The sequence below is a fragment of the Anas platyrhynchos genome, chromosome 18 (assembly GCF_047663525.1).
Source record: "Anas platyrhynchos isolate ZD024472 breed Pekin duck chromosome 18, IASCAAS_PekinDuck_T2T, whole genome shotgun sequence".
NCBI classification, from domain to species: Eukaryota; Metazoa; Chordata; class Aves; order Anseriformes; family Anatidae; genus Anas; species Anas platyrhynchos.
Window position 1 is genome coordinate 12288726 of NC_092604.1, and position 19812 is coordinate 12308537.

Sequence of the window (19812 nt, forward strand, 5' to 3'; positions counted from 1 at the left end):
AGAAGGTTATACCAAAGCAACAAGAAACGCCTTTGGCTGCAACGTGGAGATACCACCCGAGCAGCTCCCAGCCTGCTTCCTTGGCCTGCTTCCCCCAGCCAGGGACCACGCGGCCCCTGCTCGGCTCCAGCAATTCTCCGTTTTGCTGGGATCCATGCAACCACCTGCCCAAAGGCCGTACGTAGTGAGGGGAGCCTGCGTGGTACTGCCCGGAGCTGGTGCTTGGTGTCACGGGACTGCGCGTGGTATTTTACACCCTTGTACTATCTGTGCAGCTCAGGTGTATCGCAGTGACAATATTAAGCTTTAAAGAGATGAGTGGAAAGAAAGGGGACCTCCAAACGTAGCTACTGCCAGAAATACCAGCCATCACCTACCTGTCGTTGTGCAGCAGATGGGAATTATCCACAACCCCCAGACTCCAAACGAGGGAGTAGTAACGCTAACCCCAGGCGCACTCTGAACTTCGCTACCTCTGATTAATTAAGTTTTCCTTTCCTTGAGCCTGATTTAGGACTTACGCTCAGAAAGAAGGATTTAAGTTAAGAAACTGTTGAGAAATTGAAGGGCAGTGCTCATCCCCTCATCTCATCCCCTTCACTGCCACATGTGCAGTAGAAGGCTTGATGCTGAGAAGTCAGTCTCCAAGGGCATTCCTGCCCCCAGATCCTTGCCGTTCCCCCTGCAGTGGCACCGCTTTCCTTGTCAGCAGGATCTTCCTCCCTGCCAAGCCTGAAGTGACCGCGGGGTATGGCAAACTCTTTGCTAAGGCTGGCGTAGGTCTCTGGGCAGTGTGGAAGGTGTACGAGCAGTTCTGCATCCGTACGGAAAGGAGGAGGGGTTCCATGCAGCTGTAGGGTATATTTAATTAATTCATGGAATAACTGAGCTTGCCAGGATGTTTAAAACCCATCGGTGTCAGGGCTGAGGCACAGGGCTGCCAGCCAGGGCATCACGTTTGGAAAACTGCTGTGCTCCTGACAGGGGCTGGGAAGGAAGGTGGGACACGGCTGGGTCGGCAGCTCTCGGGGCCCTGAGACTTCACAGCCCGGGGAATGGCTGTAGTGATTACAGGAGGAGCTCATTAGCATGCTGGTATTTACAGCCTGCTGCACGGGCAGGAAAATGTTGAATAAAACATAAAGAAACCGGAGTAGGTGCAGTGAAAGCGGTGGGTGTAAAGGTTTGGGTTGTCCTTGCGACGACTCGCCTGGTGCGGCAGGCACGACAGCAGGGTCCGGGCAGCGGGGCACCCTGCAGCACCCTGCTGCGGGCACCAGGGCTCTGTGCTCCTCTGGTGTCACCACTGCCTGTGTCACCACTGCCTGTGTCACCACTGCCTGTGTCACCGCCGCCTGTGCCACAGCCGAGCGACAGCGCTCAGAAGCGCCTGTCCCCACCTGGGCTGCGATGACACCGGCTGAGCTGAGAGCTGCTCCGTGGGCACCCTGATGCCTCTACAGGGAAGACAGCCAGGGTGTGGACGCAGCGTTTTGTAGCCCAGGTGACAGCTTGGTGACTGCTGACTGTCACTTGCAGTGTTATTTCCACTCCGTAATGAGCAGGGCCGTAGTATAAATCACGCCGCTGCGGCAGGCAGACAGCGGCTTTAAAAAATCTGCTCTGGTGTGATTGGTGATAAGGAGAAGTGCAAAGATGAGGCAGAATGGCTCGATTGCATTTTTTCCTTCCTTTCCTTGACATTTGGCGACCACGATAGAATTGTTACAAGGAGTTTTGCAGAATGTAGCTGGGAATACATTTGCTACCCCAACGCAACGTGAAGCTGCTCGTGTCCATTCAGCCACCGCTGTCCCAGTTCGATGGCTGCGTTGGAGTGCTCCTGCCAGCGCTGCTGCTACAGCCCTATAAACGGCCAGGGACATAGGGGGGTGGAGGTTTCACCTGTGCAGTCAGATCTGAAAGAAATCGTCAGAAATGCTGCTGCTGATCCCTGGCTCGGAATTCTTTAACCCACTTTTTGGAGGAGAAACAATTGTTTACAGTAATGAGGGAGTGTGATCTGACTGAAGGATGTACAATAATCTGTCCCGAATCTGCTCTGCTGAATTGTACCAAATTAACTTATTTCTCTATATTTGTTCATATTCAAAGCATAAATAATTTAGCATTTTGTCTCTCTCCGTGAATGTGAGAAGCACGCTTGCTGATTTCAGATCAGATGGAGAAGTGATGTTTATTACTCTGATGTTGGGGAATGATTGTTGCATATTTAATATCACCATAAATAAAACTCTGTAGCTGTGTTCCCACTTGTGGGATCGGCATGTGGCTCTCTCCTAACGCATCGGAGCTGCAGGACTCAAAGCTTTTGTGTGAGGAAGGTAGAGGCTTTGCTTGCCTGGTGAGGCAGGGCACGAGCCCCCGCTGCGTTTCCCCACGTGCCCCGGCTGCCTGACGTCCCCGGCTCCGCCACGGCCCCCTCAGCCTCCAGCTGCTGACGGAAAATAACCGGTGCTTGATAGAAACGCTCGGAGGCTGACGCCGTGTGACAAAGCAAATACCAGAAGAAGTAAAGCAAACCTCATTAAAATAAAGTGGCTGGCAGATAAGGCAAATGTTCACCGTGCCTTTTAAAAGCAATATTTCTTTTCTTCATTTTATCTTGCTAGTGCCTTTAAAAAAACTGCCTGGAAATATGTTATAGTGATTGCCAAAGTAGCTGGAGCTTTTTGCATCCTCACAATGAGTAGTGAAGATCTCTGGTTTTGGCAGGTGTATTTCAAAGTCTGGGGCACGTCCTGCGCAGCAGGGGAGTATCAGGGCCATGCCTGTTGTTCCCATTTATAATTAAAATTTCTCTGAAGTGTGGCACAAGTCCTGCAGCGTTCTGCAGGAGCAGGCCCAGATGTTGGGCTGGGCAGCAGCACTCTGCAGTGTTTCGGTCTGTTCGCTGCCGGGCCTGTGCATAGGATGCTGGTCAGGCCCCTTGCTGAACTCTGGCTTGTCACCCAGCGCCGTTCTCAAGCTTCTCTGCTAGCATTCACTGGCCTGGAGAGAAATTCTTGTGCATTTCACCTAAGACACTTGCCAGAATAAAGGGAGCAAGGCACTGCTTGGCAATGGTGAAAAGCAAGGGAGAAAGAGCGAGCTTTGTCCACGAGCCATTCGCAAGCCAAGGCAGCCCCGCTAGGTCACATTCCTGTTCCCTCCGCCTTGGCATGGCTCGCCTCTTTTTACTGGAGTCCAGTGTTCCCAGTGTTTCCAAACTCGTTGTAGTGTTTGCAGCAAGCTGGGATGGTCTCCGAGAAACAGTTTGTCTGGATCTCATTTAGAGCAAGTCAGCACCACTGCGGCGGGGCTCTGAGAGCCTCCGAAGGGCTGAGCTGTGCCGTGCTCTGCAGGGACGGGCTCTGCGCCGCCCGCAGGACCCGTGGCTGGCCCCGAGGAGCCCCACCGAAGCCAGTGCTACTGGACAGACGTGGATCAGAAGTGGTTCAAGCCCCTTCCTTTGCTGGAGCACGCCCGTTTTGCTTGGTTAGTATTCTAGCAGCAGAGCTAATAACTATTTTGGTGTCTCTTCTCATTTCTCACGTACGTATAAAGTCTCTGTTGATGTTTAGCTTGACAAGCCAGGCTGCAGTTAGGATGCCAAAAATCTCAAAACTGTCATGGAGTGAGGCAAGGATAAAGGAAGAAAACAACTCAGATAAAAGAGCTATGGCCTCAGAAATGCAGGCTGTGGCACACTTCCCAATCCTCAGAGAGACTTATTAATTTGCATCGTGGAAGTCTTTATGGTGCACAACTCGAGCGGCTTCCTGGCTCCACTTGGGATCTCGCTGGCTTTCAGAGGAAGCTGCTTTCGCACTTCTACACTCAAAGGCATTTAAAAGCGTTTTTGTTCCTTAAATTATAAGTGATGCTGTAAGGGAAGGCACATGTCAAAGGTAGGCCAAGACTGTACTCAGCGATTGCACATCAGCCTAGCGGAGGTTTTAATGGCTTGTTCCAAACAATAGTGCTCAGACTTAGATTAAACATTAAGTCCTTTGCTGCATCCTTGGGGCTTTCTGAGCAGGAGGATGGCCCCAGTTAGGCTCTGACTAATGGTACGTCGCCGCCGCGCACTTGGAAGGCGCGTTTGGGTTCCCTCCCCGAGTTTCCTTCCAGTTCTGTTTTCCTTCTGACAAGACAATTACATTGCTCGTTCCTACAATAAAAACATAAGGCGAGTAAAATGATTCATCTTTCCAAGCAGTTTTGCTAAAGACTATCATTAATTAAACATCGGGAGGAATGTGTACGCTTTGGAAACTGTGCTTTGTCCGAGACGGCGGGCTGCTCGGCAGCCTGCATCCTTTTCCCCCGGGAGGGCTCGGGTGTAGCCCAGTGCTAGTGCCCAGGATTCCCGACTGGGGGCACGAGGTCGGCGTTTGCCCTGGCCCTGCCGCCCCCTGGGGCCGCTGGATGGGGGCTGGCAGACATGTGGGGCTGTCCTGGCCTCGTTTTTCTCTCCCAGAGGCTGGGCTGAAGCCTGCTGGCAGCACACTGCCATGGGAGCCCCAGCTGCTGGCTGCCCGTCTGGGAACCGCCTGCTGCCGGGGGTGGGGGGGACACTGCCCACCAGCTCTGATCTCGTTCTTAGAAAAACAACATAAAAACAAAGTTATATCCAGGCACTTGCAAACATGGATGTGTGTTGTGGGCACTTCAGAGGGAAGGTGCTGGGCAGCTTCTCCAAATTTGCCTGTGTGCTGCGGGGCTGCTGCTGGTGCAGTTTTTTGGTGCAGAAGTGAGTGGGTGGGAGGGTGCAGGGGGTTGAACCCCTCCACCCCTCCGTACCAGGCACGATCGGTTTGTATTATCCTTGTTTCCCCCCTCCAAATAACCAGCCAAGCAGAGCCTCGTCGCTTGTGTGTTTCTAAGCGTCCAGAGAAGTGAAGAAATCATGGAACATTTTTCTCACTTGGCAATTGTTTGAATTTCTCTGCTGCCTGCATTGTGTCAGTGCTCTCCCCGTCCCGCCCCTCTGCTGCGGGATGTGCCCAGCGATCGGAGCTGTTGTCCTCGCGCCCTGTAAATGGGACATGACCAGGGGTTACGGAGTGACTCAGTCACCGAATGTGCTCAGTTACTCATAAACAGCCAGGATCTGTCCGGGTAATTCCTGTTGACAAGCTGATGATTTCCTAATGGGAAGAGAGCCCTGACACCGCAGGCATGCGCACAGCCTTGCAGCCAGGGCCTGGCTCCACGTCACCTCTCCGCGTGCGTGCCTGGCTTCCAGCAGCACTGCTGTCGGGCTGGGGGATGAAGGCAGGGAGCCACGAACACAGCACAGACAGCGAGAAGTCATTCTAGGGGCTGATAATGGGAAAAGGAGCTTTTCGCCTCTAGCTCAGCAGTTTGCAGGCAGTCAGGGCTGAGGCAGCCGGTCAAGGCTTTGGGGAGCCCTGGGGCACCTGCGGTCCCGTGGCAGAGATGCCTGCAGATGGCTGGGGTTTCGTCCTCTCGAGGGAAAGCAACACGGTGCAAGCCCTGGCCACCCAGCACGTACATTGTGAATGGCTCAGGTTGTTTCGTGAAGCATTTTAGGGGGCTGTGCTGCTTGTGCAGGCCTGCTGACTGCAGGGGCTGGCAGCTCCTGTGCGTGATGGCAAGCGGGAAGCGGTTGTGGCTGGCTGGGCCGGGCTGGACTTTGCTTCCCGGTGTTTACAGTGCCATTGCTCATTTGGGAACCAAGCTGCAGCTTTCGGTTTGATCTGCTGGAATGGTATATAAAGGCATTCAGCTGCTCACCGGCAGGGAGAGGTGGCACGGCCGGGCAGCTGGCTGCTGCTGGAGCGAGGTGAGTCCTGCCCACTGCTGGCACTGCCCACCCGACACCCACCCCAGCTCACCACCAGCCCCGTGCCTCCCTGGCTCCTTGCTCCTGGGCTGGGCCACTGCACGTGGGAGCGAAGGGTGGGCTCCAGCTTCTCCCTGCCTCTGCTCTTCCCTGTGCTGGGGGATGCTGCAGGAGCCGCTTTGCTTTGGGGAGCTTCGGGGTTCCTCCAGCATGCTTTTCTCTCAATCCTTCTGCCCGTGCTCCCTTCTAAGTGTGTCATGGGCAAGAGAAGAGGTGGACGGAACGAGGAGGGGAAGCGGCAGGCGCAGGGCACTGGGCACTTGGTCCTGGGAAGCAACGTGCGGGGCCGGACCCCAGAGTTCAGCCTCGTGCTTTGGGCCATTTTGGTTTAACCTTGCCGTAGCGTTATTCAGATGGGAGCTGTCAGCTCTGGACAGGCTTGCTTGTGTCTGCTGTCTGCGTGCCCTGCCTGCCCGTGCCCGGAGCCACCAGCAGCGCCCGCGCCGTGCAGCCCAGCCGCGAGCAGCAGGGAGCAGCAGCTGCAGCCCTGCACCGGCACGTGGCAGCCGCCTCCCGCACCCAGCAGTGCCTGGTTTACTGATTTACCCCCTGGGATACCAGAGGAAAAGGCTGCTAGCAACCCACTGGTGGCAGCCTGGCACCTTTGCAACCCAGCGTATCGGAGACGATGAGGCTGGGATGGGGGCTCTCTGGCCCATCGCGCCCCCTGCCCCTTCTCTTTGTCTCCTCCTGTGTCCCCTCCCAGGAGGCACGGTGCCCCCGGACACACGTCCCTCCGAAATGGGGTCTGGGTTTAGCTGTGGTGGTGTAATCCGGGGCAACCTCGTGAGCTCAGGGGCAGATTGCAATTCCATTAATGAGAGCATACGCGGGCCCCGGCCAGTCCCAGGGATTTGAGCTAAGCCTAGCATCTGTCACGGGAGGGAAAAGCGGTTCGTGGCACTGGCACAGCGGTGGTTCAGGGGATGGGCAGTGGGGCAGAGAGGGCTCCTGGCTGCTAGAAAAACTTGTGGAAATCGGCGTTTTAAGGAATCAAATTTAACAACAAAATCCAAACTATGTCTTTCCATATCAAAATTTAAGGCTAGAAATGCTTTGAATATCCTTGGAAGAAGGTGGAATAGGAATTTCTGTTTCCTGCTGTGCAGCTGTAACCCCCGGAGCTGGGGAACCACAACCCAAAGCCATGGCAGGGAGTGGAAAAGGCAGGATCAGGACTGTGGGCAGGGAGCAGATCCCAGGCTGGATGTGCAGGAGATGTGTCCGTGCAGCTCCGTTCCTTTTACCTCCACCTGGTTCCACCAGCTCAGGCTCTCGGTGCCGTGTCCAGCTGGCTTTAACTCCTCGTCTTAAAGCCCAGGCCAGTGCGCCAAGGGGCAGGCTGACACCTGAGGAACGAAGTGAAACCGCAGGTGAGACAAGGCACAGCACCTCCAAGGAGGGAGCTGAGGCCAAGCCGAGTTGTGGGGAGCCCTGTGCTGACCCTGAATACCTGCCCCAGAGGAAAATCCTCCCAGATTCGGTCTCTGTAAAAATCCTGTTCTGGCACAACTATCCCCATAAAATCCAGCCGTTTTTGCAAGGAGGATGAGCTGGTGTTTCATTTGGTTAATAACCGAGGCAAGTTAATCCTGTTCAGGCAAGGCTGAAACCAGTTTCAGTGCATCTGTGTCAGTGCTTTGCATCTGTCTAACTAGATAGGTTTAAAAGAACTTGGTTATAAAAGGAAATTGTTCCTACTGTGCAGCTACTGAGCCAGGGATCAGCCCCAGCTCTGCTCCTCGCAGTTCCCAGCCTACAGCTCTTGGTCAAGGGGCCTGTGTAGAAGAGGACGGGGCTGTTTGTACACCAGGCAGGGCTGCTCACAGAGCGCATTCAAGAAGCTCTTCGTGTCTCATCCAAGAGGTGATAAGAAGTGTTTCTGGTCAGCAAGATCAACTGGGTCTCATTTCATCCCTTCGAGAGAAATGCGGTAATCAGAAGTTAGGAAAACAAATGTTGGTGTTCTCGGCTTGAAGCTCGTACAGTGATAATGGCAATTAGGGCTTGTTAAACTCGTTAGCTTTTGCTATCACACAACTCTTTAAAAAGACAGCTGAGACCAAACTGAGATTTCAGCTTTCATCTCTCCCAGGGAAGATGAGATCCCTACAGCCCTGTCTGCTCTCTGGGCTGGGGGGCAGATTGGAGCCGACGTGTGTCACTGGGAACGCGGCCCGGGACTGAACCTCTGCAGCTGCGGTGCCGGCCCTGCAGCCCCTGCTCCTCCGGGCTGGCAGCCCGGCTCCAGGTGGCCCTCCCCAGGCTCCTGGCCCCAAATCAGGCAGGAGCAGGGGCACGGGGCCGTTCCCAGCCTGGGGAAAGGGCAGGCTGGAGGTCTGCAGCCCCCCGAGCGAAGGGTCAGCAGCAGCGGAGCTGCCGTGCTGCTTGGTGCCTGCTGGTACTGGGGTTACTCAGCCAGGTTTGTGCTTCTGCAGAGGCTTTGTGCTTCTGAGGTCTGACGTGGATGTGCAGAGCTTGCTGCCCCGTGGCTGGCTTTGTCCCTGGGGTACCAAAAGGTGCACTTTAGGGAGACATTCACCCTCATCAGCACATGCAGAGCCTTCAGTGCGCTCACCTTGGCTTTGATGAGAACCAGGTCCTCCCTTCCCTGGAGAGAGCCGTCCTGACTGCGTTCTGAAATCACAGAACTGGCCGTGTTCATGGCCTGATCCTGTCCTCGCCCCTGTGTGACCGTGACCTCAGAGGCACGGCAGCCTCTGCAGGTTCTCTGGTGTGCCAGCCCGAGCCCTGCGCTGGGACAGGCAGCGTGGTGGCACCACGCCGGTGAGAAACTCAGCCTCTTTTCCAGTCTGCACATGTTCTAGGAATCACTGCGATACTTCATCTGCTCCTGCTACACAGAGATTTATATGAAATCATTTCCATTCCATTGAAATAATTTTCAGAGATTAATCTTTTAGGGTATTAGCATTGATTCCTGCGTGTACGTGCCCTCCTCCAGTCTGCACCCAGGGAGAGCTGCATTGTTCGAGGTGGAGGCAAGCTCGCTCATCTTAATTTATTGAAAAAAATAATTTTAGCTTTAAAATGAGGCTGTCATTATGTACCCTGTTCAATCTGTTCTTCACTCCTGAGTCGTGGCTCTGACCTTTTCCATATCTTAAATCCTCTGGGCTGTACACCGTGTTCAGTAGTTAAACTTTGGGGAGGGAGCAGCAGGTGTGGGTTTGGATAAGGACCGCGTGCACGCTTGGCTCCGTTCTTATCCACGTACCCCTGGCAGGCGGCGGCTCTCATTTCATTTAGGGTAGTGCCGGGATTGGACTTTTTAGGGGGTTTTCACAGCGTATAAGTTCCAATAACAATTTTTACATCACCTCTGGAAGTAGCGGCCTCTGGCATCACATGAAGTAGGCAGTAATGACACTTGCACTGGTAACGGAGAGCTGGGGAGCTGATGCAGTGCACCCCAGCGGGGCACAGGGTGACTGCTCGGGGAGCCTGGAGCGGCTGGGATGGGGCCGGCCAAGGCAGAACCGCGCCGCTCGGCCCTGGGAGCGGGGTCAGCGTGAGACACAAAGAAATGTGCAGAGACCAGGGAAAAATACTGAGGGGGTCTTTTAAAATACCCGTCCTTTTCCTACCTGCCACTGCCCTCGGCCTTCCTGCTGCTTTCCAAATTCCTGCTATGTGCAGATGCTGTGTACAAGAGGGCAAAAACATCCTGTGTCTTCCAAGGGCTCCTGTCCCCTGGAAGGTGCCGGAGGCAGAGGAGAGCAGGGGAGAGTGCTCCTGGAATGGATTGCCTGCAGTTACCGCTCTGAAAGCCCTAGAAAAATCACCAGCTTCATCAGCGTGAATCTCTCATTCCATCTGAAAAGAGGGCTCCTATGAGAAGGATGTGTTTTATATCCCTAAAAGACACTAACATCTATCTGGCTAGAGGGCAGATAGCAATTGGAAGAAATTAGCTTTATATCCTGGTGCCATCTCTGGATAAAATACACACAGCCAAAACAAACTTTAAAGTGCTTTGAGCTTTTTTTTAAAGGAAGAGTTCAGCAGTAACAGAAGAGCATTGTCCTAACTTTTTATTATTATAAACTTGTCGTTGATTGAATTTTGGTTTTTAAGAACATCATTTTGTTAAAACCATTATTCAATCAAACATTATTCAATCTCCGAAGTCAGTTACCACCTGTTAACCTGAACCTTTTATGTGTGCCAATCTTGTTAGACAGAAGGACAAATCAAAATAAAATACCGTTTAGATGCTAAGACGTGTATTTGCCTTTGCCAAGCTCAAAGTTGTATGCTGCTGGCACCTCTGTGGAGTTTACATTTGAAATTCAAAACTTGACTCCTGCAAATGTTCTTGGCTCAAATTGTCATCGAATGTTAAGTAGTGTCTCCGAAGCGAGACTAATAGCACAAAATGATATTGAATGTTTGCAGGAATGGGACTTCACACAAAGATTTTTATAAATCTGCTAATAACAGTGTTAGGTTTTACATAAAACCTCCAAAACCGATGAGTGGCACCTCAGTAAAGGCAGATTTCCTGTTTATCGGTGTTAAATTCCTAAGTCTAGCACTTGTTCAGGAGAGCAGCAAAGGAAAGCTAATTGCAAGCAGGAAGAGAAATTGGCCAGTCCAGATCCGCTGTCTAGCCGCTATGAAATACGGAGTAAAAGGCAGCATTAGTCAGAGGTTAAATATTCCTTCGGTGTAAATATTATGTGATACGGAGCCTGATTTTTCAGAAATGCTAGACATCGATTCTGCTGAGTTCTGTGGACATCAAGCACGTTTTAATAAAGCAGGTGAAGAAATCTTTTAATAATCTATCAGCTTAATTTTGCCATTGTTCCCGTTATCTGCAGTGCTTGGGTTCTTTGTGCCCTTCAGCTTCGCATTAACTTTTTGCCAAAACTGAACTGAAGGACAAAGGAAACACGGACGCAGTCAAGGTTACGGGCGGCTCGGTCGTGCTTCTGCAGCGCTCGGCAGCTCCTGTGTGGTTTGATGGAGGAACGTCGGGCGTCCTGCGAGCTGATTTAGTGGTACCTGCAGTGAGCTCTGTGTGCTGCTCGGTGGTGCCACGGGCTGTAGCAGGCACACTGAGAAGTGTTTCGGCAGAGGTGCACAATGATAATTATCCCCAGCCCCAACACTTCAGCAGCAACCCAGTGACAAGAAGCCAGCTGTGCAATTACACATCTTACAACGTTAATTATGCTTAAATGTGGGGTTGCTCGAACTTTCTCAAAAAGTGCTTTCCACGACATCAACAGGCTTTTAACTGTAAATGTGGAGTAAAACTGGGTGAGCACAATGCCTTCCATTTCCTAATCTTCAGGGTTGTTAGGGAATTTGGCTTTCCTGAGTGAAAGACAGCAGGACCATAGAGAACCGGCTTCACAGTCAATAAAAAGAGAGAGATCCCTGCGTTTAATAGCTCGAAAAGGTAAATGCAGTAGGAGGTTGGGGCAGCACCTGGTGTGAGCGCCCTCCCTGCCCAGCTGGGCAGCCAGGAGGAGCCACAGAAGGGAAAGGGACCCGCGAAGGCAAATAACAATCCCTGGGTCCAGCTGTGACCAAAACACCAATAACCCACGGAAGGCACTGTTTTATGTGCCCTCTGATGGAGCACAGCGATTTCCTTCAACAAATGCCATTTCTTAAACAGTGTGGGTGGAGGCTGGAATGCCAGAAATAACACAAGGTGCAAACGCAGAGAAGGGGGAGAGGTCAGATGCAGCGCTGCAGGCAGGATGCAGACATCCGTGAGCACGATAACAGCTCCCAGCCTGCTCCCAGCCTGCCGGTCGCCCCCTGAACGCAGCCGCCCTTGGGGGATCAGCGATGTGCAGGGAGCCCCCTGAGGCTTTGACATCCAGGCTTGGTTTTGGTGCTAGAAATGCTCACAGCAGCAGCATTTAAGCACTGAGTTGAGCATGCAGCTTCTTCACTGCCTGGCCCTCTTGGGCAGGGGAAGCAGCAGCTGGCTGTGAGGTTTTCTGCTGCATCTCCCGGCCTCACAGGTGTGCTCAGCCCAGAGGCTGGGAAGGGCGAGGGAATCAGTGCCCTGTGCGGTACAGACGGCAGCTCCCAGGAGCCGTGTGCTTGGGGACATCAGCCCAAACACAGAGCAATCGATGGGGCAGCCCGTGGGGACACGGGCACGGCAGCACATTACCTTTGGGAAGGAAACACTCGTGCTTTGTGGAGGGGAGAGTGTGGGGAACGAATGTGCAGCGGGATGGCCACCACAGGGCTCCAGGGCTCTGGGCTCGTGCACAACTTCATCTCGATGCCCGGGTGTGCACAGACAGCGACCAGGCAAAATTCCAGGCCCGGCACACCGGAGTTTGACCGGTGCTTCCCTCGGGCCAGCCCTCGCTGCTCTCCCCCTGGCCACCCGGCAGCGGCACGGGGCCACGTGGGGCCCCATCCTCAGCCGATGTTCCCAGCACATCTGGCTGCCTGCTGAAGGCCAAACACACGCGTGCGTTGCGTTCCCTGCGTCCTTCCAGCTTGTCCTAATAATGTGTCTGAACATGCAGAGGGAATTATTCCTGCGCTGGGGTGCAGAGAGGAGCCGGCTTCGCTCTCTTCCTGCTAACTTTGGTCTGCTCCGCTCTCCACCCAGTGCAAGTGCGAGGGCTCGTTCCAAAGTTCACGTTCTGCATTTTTATGCCGTGCCAGAGAGATAAAACACTTGGTAAAACTGTAACTTGACCTTAACGCTTTGCCGCAGCCAGGGAGATAAGGTGCTGAAGGAAACGTGGGGAGCAGAGCCCGGTGTTCACCGATGGCGGCGGGGAAGGGCCGATGGCTCTGTGGCGAGGACCCCGGGGCTCTGCTTGGGAGCTGCGGGTGAGCCCAGCCCACGGCACGGAGCAGCCAGGGGGTGCTGAGCGGGTTCGGGCTGGCACATCCCAAATTTCTTCTCCGCCACACAAAGGACCCCTGTGCTGCTGCTGCTGCAGATTTGAGAACGAAAAGATTGAGTGAAGCTGCCCGTTATTATTTTTGGCTACTCCAGCGATGTATCAAAAACCTGACGCTGGGTTGATGCTGGTGCCCTACTTTATAGAAGCCCTGAAAAGCAGATCGAGGACAGCGAGCTTCTCTTTGTGCGTGGCATCTGCCAGCAAACGGTGAGAGAGCTTCAAACTGCTGGTGGGGGGAGTGGGGGAAGGCAAAAAAAATGTTTTAATCCAGATCCCTGCCTGCTGACTGCGAAGGGAAGGGGTCTGTGTGCGCTCCACTAAGGAGCCAAGGGGGGAGCCGCGCTGAGCGGGGCGTTGTGCTGCCCACGCTGCTCGTCCTGGTGTGGCTGGTGAGCTGCTGGCGTTGTCCCCAGAGCACAGCGGGGACTGGTTTGCCCTGGAAGGAAGAAAAGGACCCCAGGGGCATTAGGTGACAGCCAGGGCTCCGTGTTAGTGAAGCCCAACGGTGCTGCTTTTCTGCCAAACCTTCAGGATCCTGCAGAGCCGTGTGAGGCTGGAGCCCACCTCGCTGGCCGCGGAGGCAGAGGGGCACAGCGCTGCGGGACGGCGGTGTCGGGGCTGGGCAGAGGACTCGGGGTGCCCACAACCATCCCAAGAACAGCCCAGCAACCCGGCCTGTGGGCCAGCACCTGCCTGTCCTCCTGAGACCCGCTGGCCCCCTGTGCTCTGGGGAAGCACTTGGTGCTGTTTTAATTAGGGCTGTTCACCCTTGTGCTCATTTTCCCCTCCAATGCCGCCCAGGTGCCCGCTTCATCCCCGGAGCAGCCGCGCGTGAGCCGCAGGATTTATGATTTGCTGCAGCCACGGTCGGTAACCTCCAAAAAGTGGCCAAAGGAAGCAGCCAGAAACAGCAGCCGGTGCCGCTCGGGGCTTTTCCATTTGCCTTTTAGTCCCACTTCGCTCCCCATGAGCCATGGAGGCGTTTCGATGCGCCGGGCTGGCAGTGGCAGCACTGCTGGGGGAACGGGGGGGCTCCGTCAGCTGCCCGAGGCCGGGGGGGCCCCGCTGCGCTGCCTGCCCCGTGCCCCCCGGGGGGGTGAAGCCGCACTGAGCCCCCCCCGAGGCGCTCCGGGGCCCCGGCGGCTGCCACCCACCGGGAAGGGGTCCCCGGGGGGGGGTCCCCGGCGTGGCCGAGGGGTGCGGGCATGGCTCAGGGGGGGGCCGCCGGCTGCTGCTGCAAATGCTACTGGCTGCTGGGCAGGTCGGTGCCGGGGCTGGGCGCGGGGGGGGCACCGGGGGCGGGCAGCGGCTGCCTCCATCCCCGGTACCGAGCATCGCGGGGAGCGCAGCCGGGCGGCGAAAGGCTGCGGAGCATCGGGGCACCGGGGACCCGGGGCTCGGAGGGGATCCGGGGGGTACCGGGGGGGGGCCCGGGGAGGGCGGCGGCGGCGGCCCCGGGGCGCTCTGCCCAGCTACAGCGCAGCCAATCCCGCGGCCCCGGCGGCGGCTCCGAGCGGGGCGGAGCGGGGCGGGGACGGGCGGCGGCGGCGGCGGCGGCGGGGCCGGGACGGGCCGGGGGAGCGCGGCATGGGGCGGCCCCAGCCCGGCCGGGCCCGCGGGGTGAGCAGCGGGGCGGTGGGGATGGGGAGGGGATGGGGGTGTGCGGGGCGGGGGGGGGGTCCGGGGCCGTGCATGTGCCCTGCGGGTGTCCGCGCCCCCCGGTGCTGTCCCCGGGGTCCCCCCGCGGTTCCTGCGCCTCCCCCGCAGGCTCCGGGCTCCGCAGCCCCGTGGCGGAGCCGCCCGGTCCCGGTCCCGGTCCCTGCCCGTGGGGCCCGCAGCTCCCCGTGGGCTCCTCCGCGCCCGGCGTTGTATTTTTAGCAGCGCTGTGTGCGAGGCATTTTGTTCCCAGCGTTATTTATTAAAACATCCCCGCTGCCTTAGGCAACGGCCCGCGGCCGGGCTCCGGAGCTGGGGCCGTGGCGCAGAAGGAGGGAGCTTGCGACTTTGCTTTCCTTGCGGCTGATCCAGGAGGAGAGATCCTGCCCGGCTTTTTTCTCGCTCGGATCCTGCCTCCTGAGTTAGGCTGAGCACGATTTCATAGGCAAAAACCCAAAGCCTTCACCCCCACCCTCCTCCCAGCCCGTGGATGTGGGGTGCAGGTGGGGAGCGCCCCGACCTCGCCGGTGCCCATGGGCGGTGGCAGGGCACCGGGAGGCTCTGCCATGGTCCTGCTGCTGCTGCCTGCGCTCCCCGTCCTTGCTCCAGTGGCTGCCGCCGCCGTCCTGCTCCTCCTTGCTCCGGAGGCTCCCGGTGCCATGGGAATGGGCAGGCCTGGGGTCCGAATTCCAAAGAGCGGTGGCTCTGCGTCCTCTGTATCAGCTGTCCACAGATGTGACGCTATTAATAGATGCCGATTTAGCCTAACGTGGGAAGAAAAGGTCGTATTTTATATGGAAGCATTGGTTACTGTTGAAAGAGAGAAATGGTGGTCCCGCTGTGCTCTCGGAAAGGAGGGAGAAGTTGCTCCTCTAGCTTATCGTGCTTGAGTATTGAAAGTCGAGCAGCATTTCTGATCCATGTTTATTCCTTGCTCTCGAGCCATTTTGCTTGCTTTTGCAGCTCCTCTCATGTTGCATGTTGCAAACCCGCTGGTGTCCTTGCTGCTCGTACCCTGCTGGACTGACAGGTTGGCTCTGGCAAACCTGGCTGTGGCCACTGCTGGCCCAGCACAGCCCCTGCCCAGGTGAACGTCGTGAGCTAAATCACCCTTCAGCAGGGCAAAAACAAAACCTGGAACCTGGTCTGAGCTGACAGAGTCCTCCTGAATGTAATTAATCCTGCTGCCAGCTGAAACTGAGAACAGCCTAAAAACAAGGGCAGCCATTAATAAGTTTAATTACACGTCCTTTGTCTGGCTGGGTGAAGGTGTTGTGCAGTGAGGGCAACGTGACGCAGCTGCCGGTGGTGAGCGCCCTGGTTGGTGCTCCCTGAGCCTGTGCCCGGAGATCCCAAGGGCTGTGGGGCATCTGCTTCAGCCCACGGCGGCACATCCGTGGCACAGATCAGCGGCTGGAGGTCAGAGAGCAGAGGGGAAAGCTCGGATTAGCAGAACATGGACGTTGCAGTACTGGGAGGACGCAGCGCCGCATGCAGAGCGCTTGTGGGGACTTCACCCAGACGTACAGGGGAAAAAAAACATTCCCATGTCTTCTGGGAGCACACAAGTTCAGTTCTGCTGTTCCTCGTGGTGATTCCCATAACAACACTTGGATATTTATTTGTTAAATCGAAGCAACACTCTCAGCAGGATGAGGCACGAGGGCAGGAGTGGATGAGAGCTGCGGCAGCGGCCAAGAGGTTAGCAGGAAGCGGTGCCGGGCCCTGGGGTTTCACACGGGCACTGCTTGTGAGGCTGGGGGGGGCTTGGGAGACCGAGGTTTAGGAGAGCCCCGTTGGTGTCTGCTGCTGGAGGACATGGCACCTCTGAGCCTCTGGGGCTGTGCAGCAGTGAGGCTCCCAGCTCCAGTCCACACCGCACAGCTCCCCAGCACCCAAATTTGTGCCTCTGGTGAAGCTGGAGGGGACGGTGTGCCCGTCTGCCCCGCTGGCAGCCTTCTCCTCTCTGAGGCTGCAGATAGTTTGGTGCAGTCGCCCACTTTGTTCTCAGTCATAACACAGCCTAATCCCCGGGCTGGGGACAGCTCGAAATTGTGCCGACGCTGCAGGCGGGTCCCGGCTGTGTCTGTGCCCGCAGGACCCCTGCGGAGGGCGGCGAGGGGACGAGGGCTGCCCCGGGGGTCAGAGCAGAGCTGTTCGCCCCTGAAAACCTGTGTACGGTGAATGGATGTGACCTGGAAACGTGCCCAGGGTCACGGCTGTCATTTAGGAGATCCGATCCTTCCGGACCTTAAGCTGGGCGCTGTCGGCCTCGCTGGCAGCGGGGCGTTGATGTCGCAGTGGCCGACCGCAGCTGGTATTAACGGGACATCTTCAATGCGGGGCCTGGACTTCCCTCAGGATTCCCCAATCTGCTTCTGCTTTCACAGCAGAATAGAAGATTTAAGAAAGGTTCTTAGCTTTTTTTTCTTCTGCATTTTACGTTTTGTGTCTGCTCCCCCTCTCTGCAGCTAGCCAGCCAGGTTCCCGGTTCGCTTCTGTCTTTCAAAAGTATCAGGAAAATTTCCATCAGAAAACCACACAAGTCAGCAGCTGCGTGGTTTCAGGCAGGTGAAGTCCTGAAATGAAAACTGTTGGGGTTGCCCCTTTGAGGGCTTGTCTTCACAAGAAAGCAATTCTGGAATAAGAGCGTACGAGTTTCACACACGAGACCTATTCCAGACTAATTCTGTGTAGACAGGCCCTGCACATCTTCCCTCCTGGTAGCCTCGGTGAGGATCTTTGCTCTTGAGGGAGCACGGGGCCTGAATTCCCCAGCAGCCCTGCTGGTCCTGCTGGCAGACGGACGGTTCCTGTGCCCGGTGCTGAGGGCCCGGCCCCGCAGTTGATGAGGACGGCTTCTGGCCCCATGCTTCGTCCCCAATATCCAAAGTCCTGCCTGGGCTGGGGGTGCAGTCCTGGCCTGACATCCCTAATTCTGGCTGCTTATGAGGGAAGCAGGCAGAGGGGCGTAGCGTCCCCTCACGTGGCAGTGCTTTATGGCTTTTATTATTTAGAACAACAACCCTCACTCGTTGCTCTGGGGCAGTAAACCTCCTCCTTTAATAACCAGCAACGTCTGCCTCTGTGCGGGACTCTCCAGGTCAGTGCCAGTAGCAGGAATGTTATTTCTCTTTAGAACTAATGTGCTGTTTTATGAGATTTTTTTTTTTTTTCCCTCCTTCATTTCAACTGAACTTTAGGCATGTAGAAGGGGATTAAAATAAGGCCCACGGCAAAAGGAACTGAATGTGCTGGTTGGAAGGAGGGCTTCCTGCTGTGAGACATCTCCGGGCAGCTGGACGCTCCCACCATATTAAAACAAAGGTGTAGGAACTGAATTTGATCAGCTCCTGTAAGCCAGGATGTTGTTATTTTTTTTATTTATTTTTTTACTATTATTTCTGCACTTCTTGCCATCTGTCACCCAGTAAGTTGTCCTTGCCCCAAGCCCTGCAGGCCTGAGTGACCGCAGCAGCAGGGGCAGAGCTGTCGGTGCTCCGAGGCCTCTCCAGGGACTGCACAGAGCCGCCTCCTCCCCGTGTTTGGGGGGGCTGAAGGCTCTCAGAGAGGAGAATGTCCTCACCCCACAAGTCAGGGAGCAGCGTGTGACCTTTGCGGGACCGTCCCTGTGCTGTCCCTACAGCAGGGAGTGTGGGAGCTGTGACAGGGCCTGGCAGACGTCTTCCAGGAAATGGGATCGTGCCACGGATGTCACGTTCCTTATAACGGGTGGGAGAAATGCTTTCTCCTCCGGATCGGGGTGTTCAGAGTAAGGAGCGACACCGCGGCGCCAGGGCAGGTCTGGGGGTGCTGGGGGGGGATCCAGACGCTGCCCTGGGAGCCCCCACGCAGGCAGCGCTCCCCCTCTGCCAGGGCTTCCTCTGGCAGAAGGACCTCAGCCTTTCCGCTGCGATCTCCAACGAGAGCCTCTAATTAATGACATCTCCCCATTTAGCTCGTGAGACGCAGACAGATGCTGCGCCATTTAGGGCTGGTTTGAGACCTACAGCGCTCCTCCATGCAGCGCAGCATCTGGTGAGGAGTGCTGGTGGTGCTGACCTGGGTCGGATCTGATCTGCTGATCGGGAGGAAAAGACAGCCAGGGAACGCGTCCTGCCTAGGGAAGCACCCCCCAAATACTCCTGTGTCTAAGAAAATCCTGTTAATTTTAGAATACCCGGAGATACACAGCAGAGTACGGGGAGATAGAAATAAGCGTTTGATGAATCTGGTGAGAATGTCCTGAGAAACTCCTGCTTGGTGATACTTTGCCTTGCACATCTGCATTCCCACCCGTGGCCTTGCAGCTGCAGTGATTTTGAATAGACTTGTTTTGTTTTAATGTCAGCAAAAATTCTTATGCCAGCGTGAAGCAGTCCAGCTCGGTGCGTTACAGTACGTAGTTCCTCAGTTGTAGGTTGAAATTATCAATATTTATATGTGCCCACACAAAAAGGCAAGTCCCAGCTTGGTTACTTAGCTCTTCTAATTTCATCTGCAAATTGCAGAAATAAGACTTTCCATAAATGCCTCGAGTCTGAGGTTATCAGGTCTGTGTTGGCAGTTCTTGAGCTACCAGGTATCAGTCCTGGACTCAGCACCCAGGACAACTTGATCTATCTACTCTTGATCTATCTTCCCCTATTAGAGTTCACTTACAGTATCACTCAAAGGAAAAGGGTATGGATCCTTCTCTGTGAAAATAGTGCAAAATTGCCACAAAGTACTGGGAAATGACTGCACTCAGTTCCTAAAGATCAATTTATTTGCAATAGAGGTGTGGGGTGAGAAGGCAACTCAGAGAATTGCTAATGGGATGGAGAGCCTTGGTGCTTCTAAGCCACCGCTTCTGACCCCATACAGGTCTGTAGTAACCCAAGGCTTTTAACGTCTGGGGGCTGTTTGTCCCCTGAGCAGCTGCACGAGGGGTGGCCTGCAGCCCTCAGAGCTGTCCCTTTCCTATTCCCAGCTGCAGGCTGATCCTTCATCACCTCGGGATCTATCGATGGCCTGAATCTTAATGGCAAAGCTCGAGGAGCACCTTTTTATCTCCCAGCGCTGTTTATCTTAGACTTGGCTTTGGCTTTTTCTAGATTGAGCTTGGCGTGTGAGTCACTGGAAACTATGAATTTTGCATGCACTATTGACATTTCCCTGTGTTCTGGTCAGCTGTGTTCTGGAGACTGACAAAACTCAATACGCACAGGCAGAGCAATCTGATAGAGAATATTGGGAGCTTTGTTGTTCTGCTCGTAAAAGACTGCGCTGAGAATATCTCAAACTCCCCTTATTTCTGTCCTTCCGCGCCTCTGAATAAGGCAGCATACTCCTTATAGACAGACAGATGGACACATGTTCTCT

General features: G+C 55.3%; 1 protein-coding gene across 14 annotated transcripts in view; it reads left to right on the top strand.

Moving 5' to 3' along the window:
* DAB2IP (DAB2 interacting protein) overlaps positions 1-19812 on the top strand; it is a 210444-nt gene that overhangs the window by 149618 nt on the left and 41014 nt on the right. Inside the window, exon 1 of one of the 14 annotated variants that reach the window (XM_038188023.2) lies at positions 5794-5812. The exons of 10 other annotated variants lie outside the window; for them this stretch is intronic. Coding sequence is in view for 1 of the 4 variants with exons in the window: in XM_021278680.4 (XP_021134355.3) it covers positions 12887-12999 (113 nt within the window). In the remaining 3 variants the exon portion in view is untranslated. Of the gene's footprint in view, positions 1-5793; positions 5813-12604; positions 13000-14034; positions 14054-14309; positions 14413-19812 lie in introns of those variants that run through there. 3 more of the 14 variants (XM_021278680.4, XM_072025528.1, XM_038188022.2) reach the window with 3 other exon arrangements.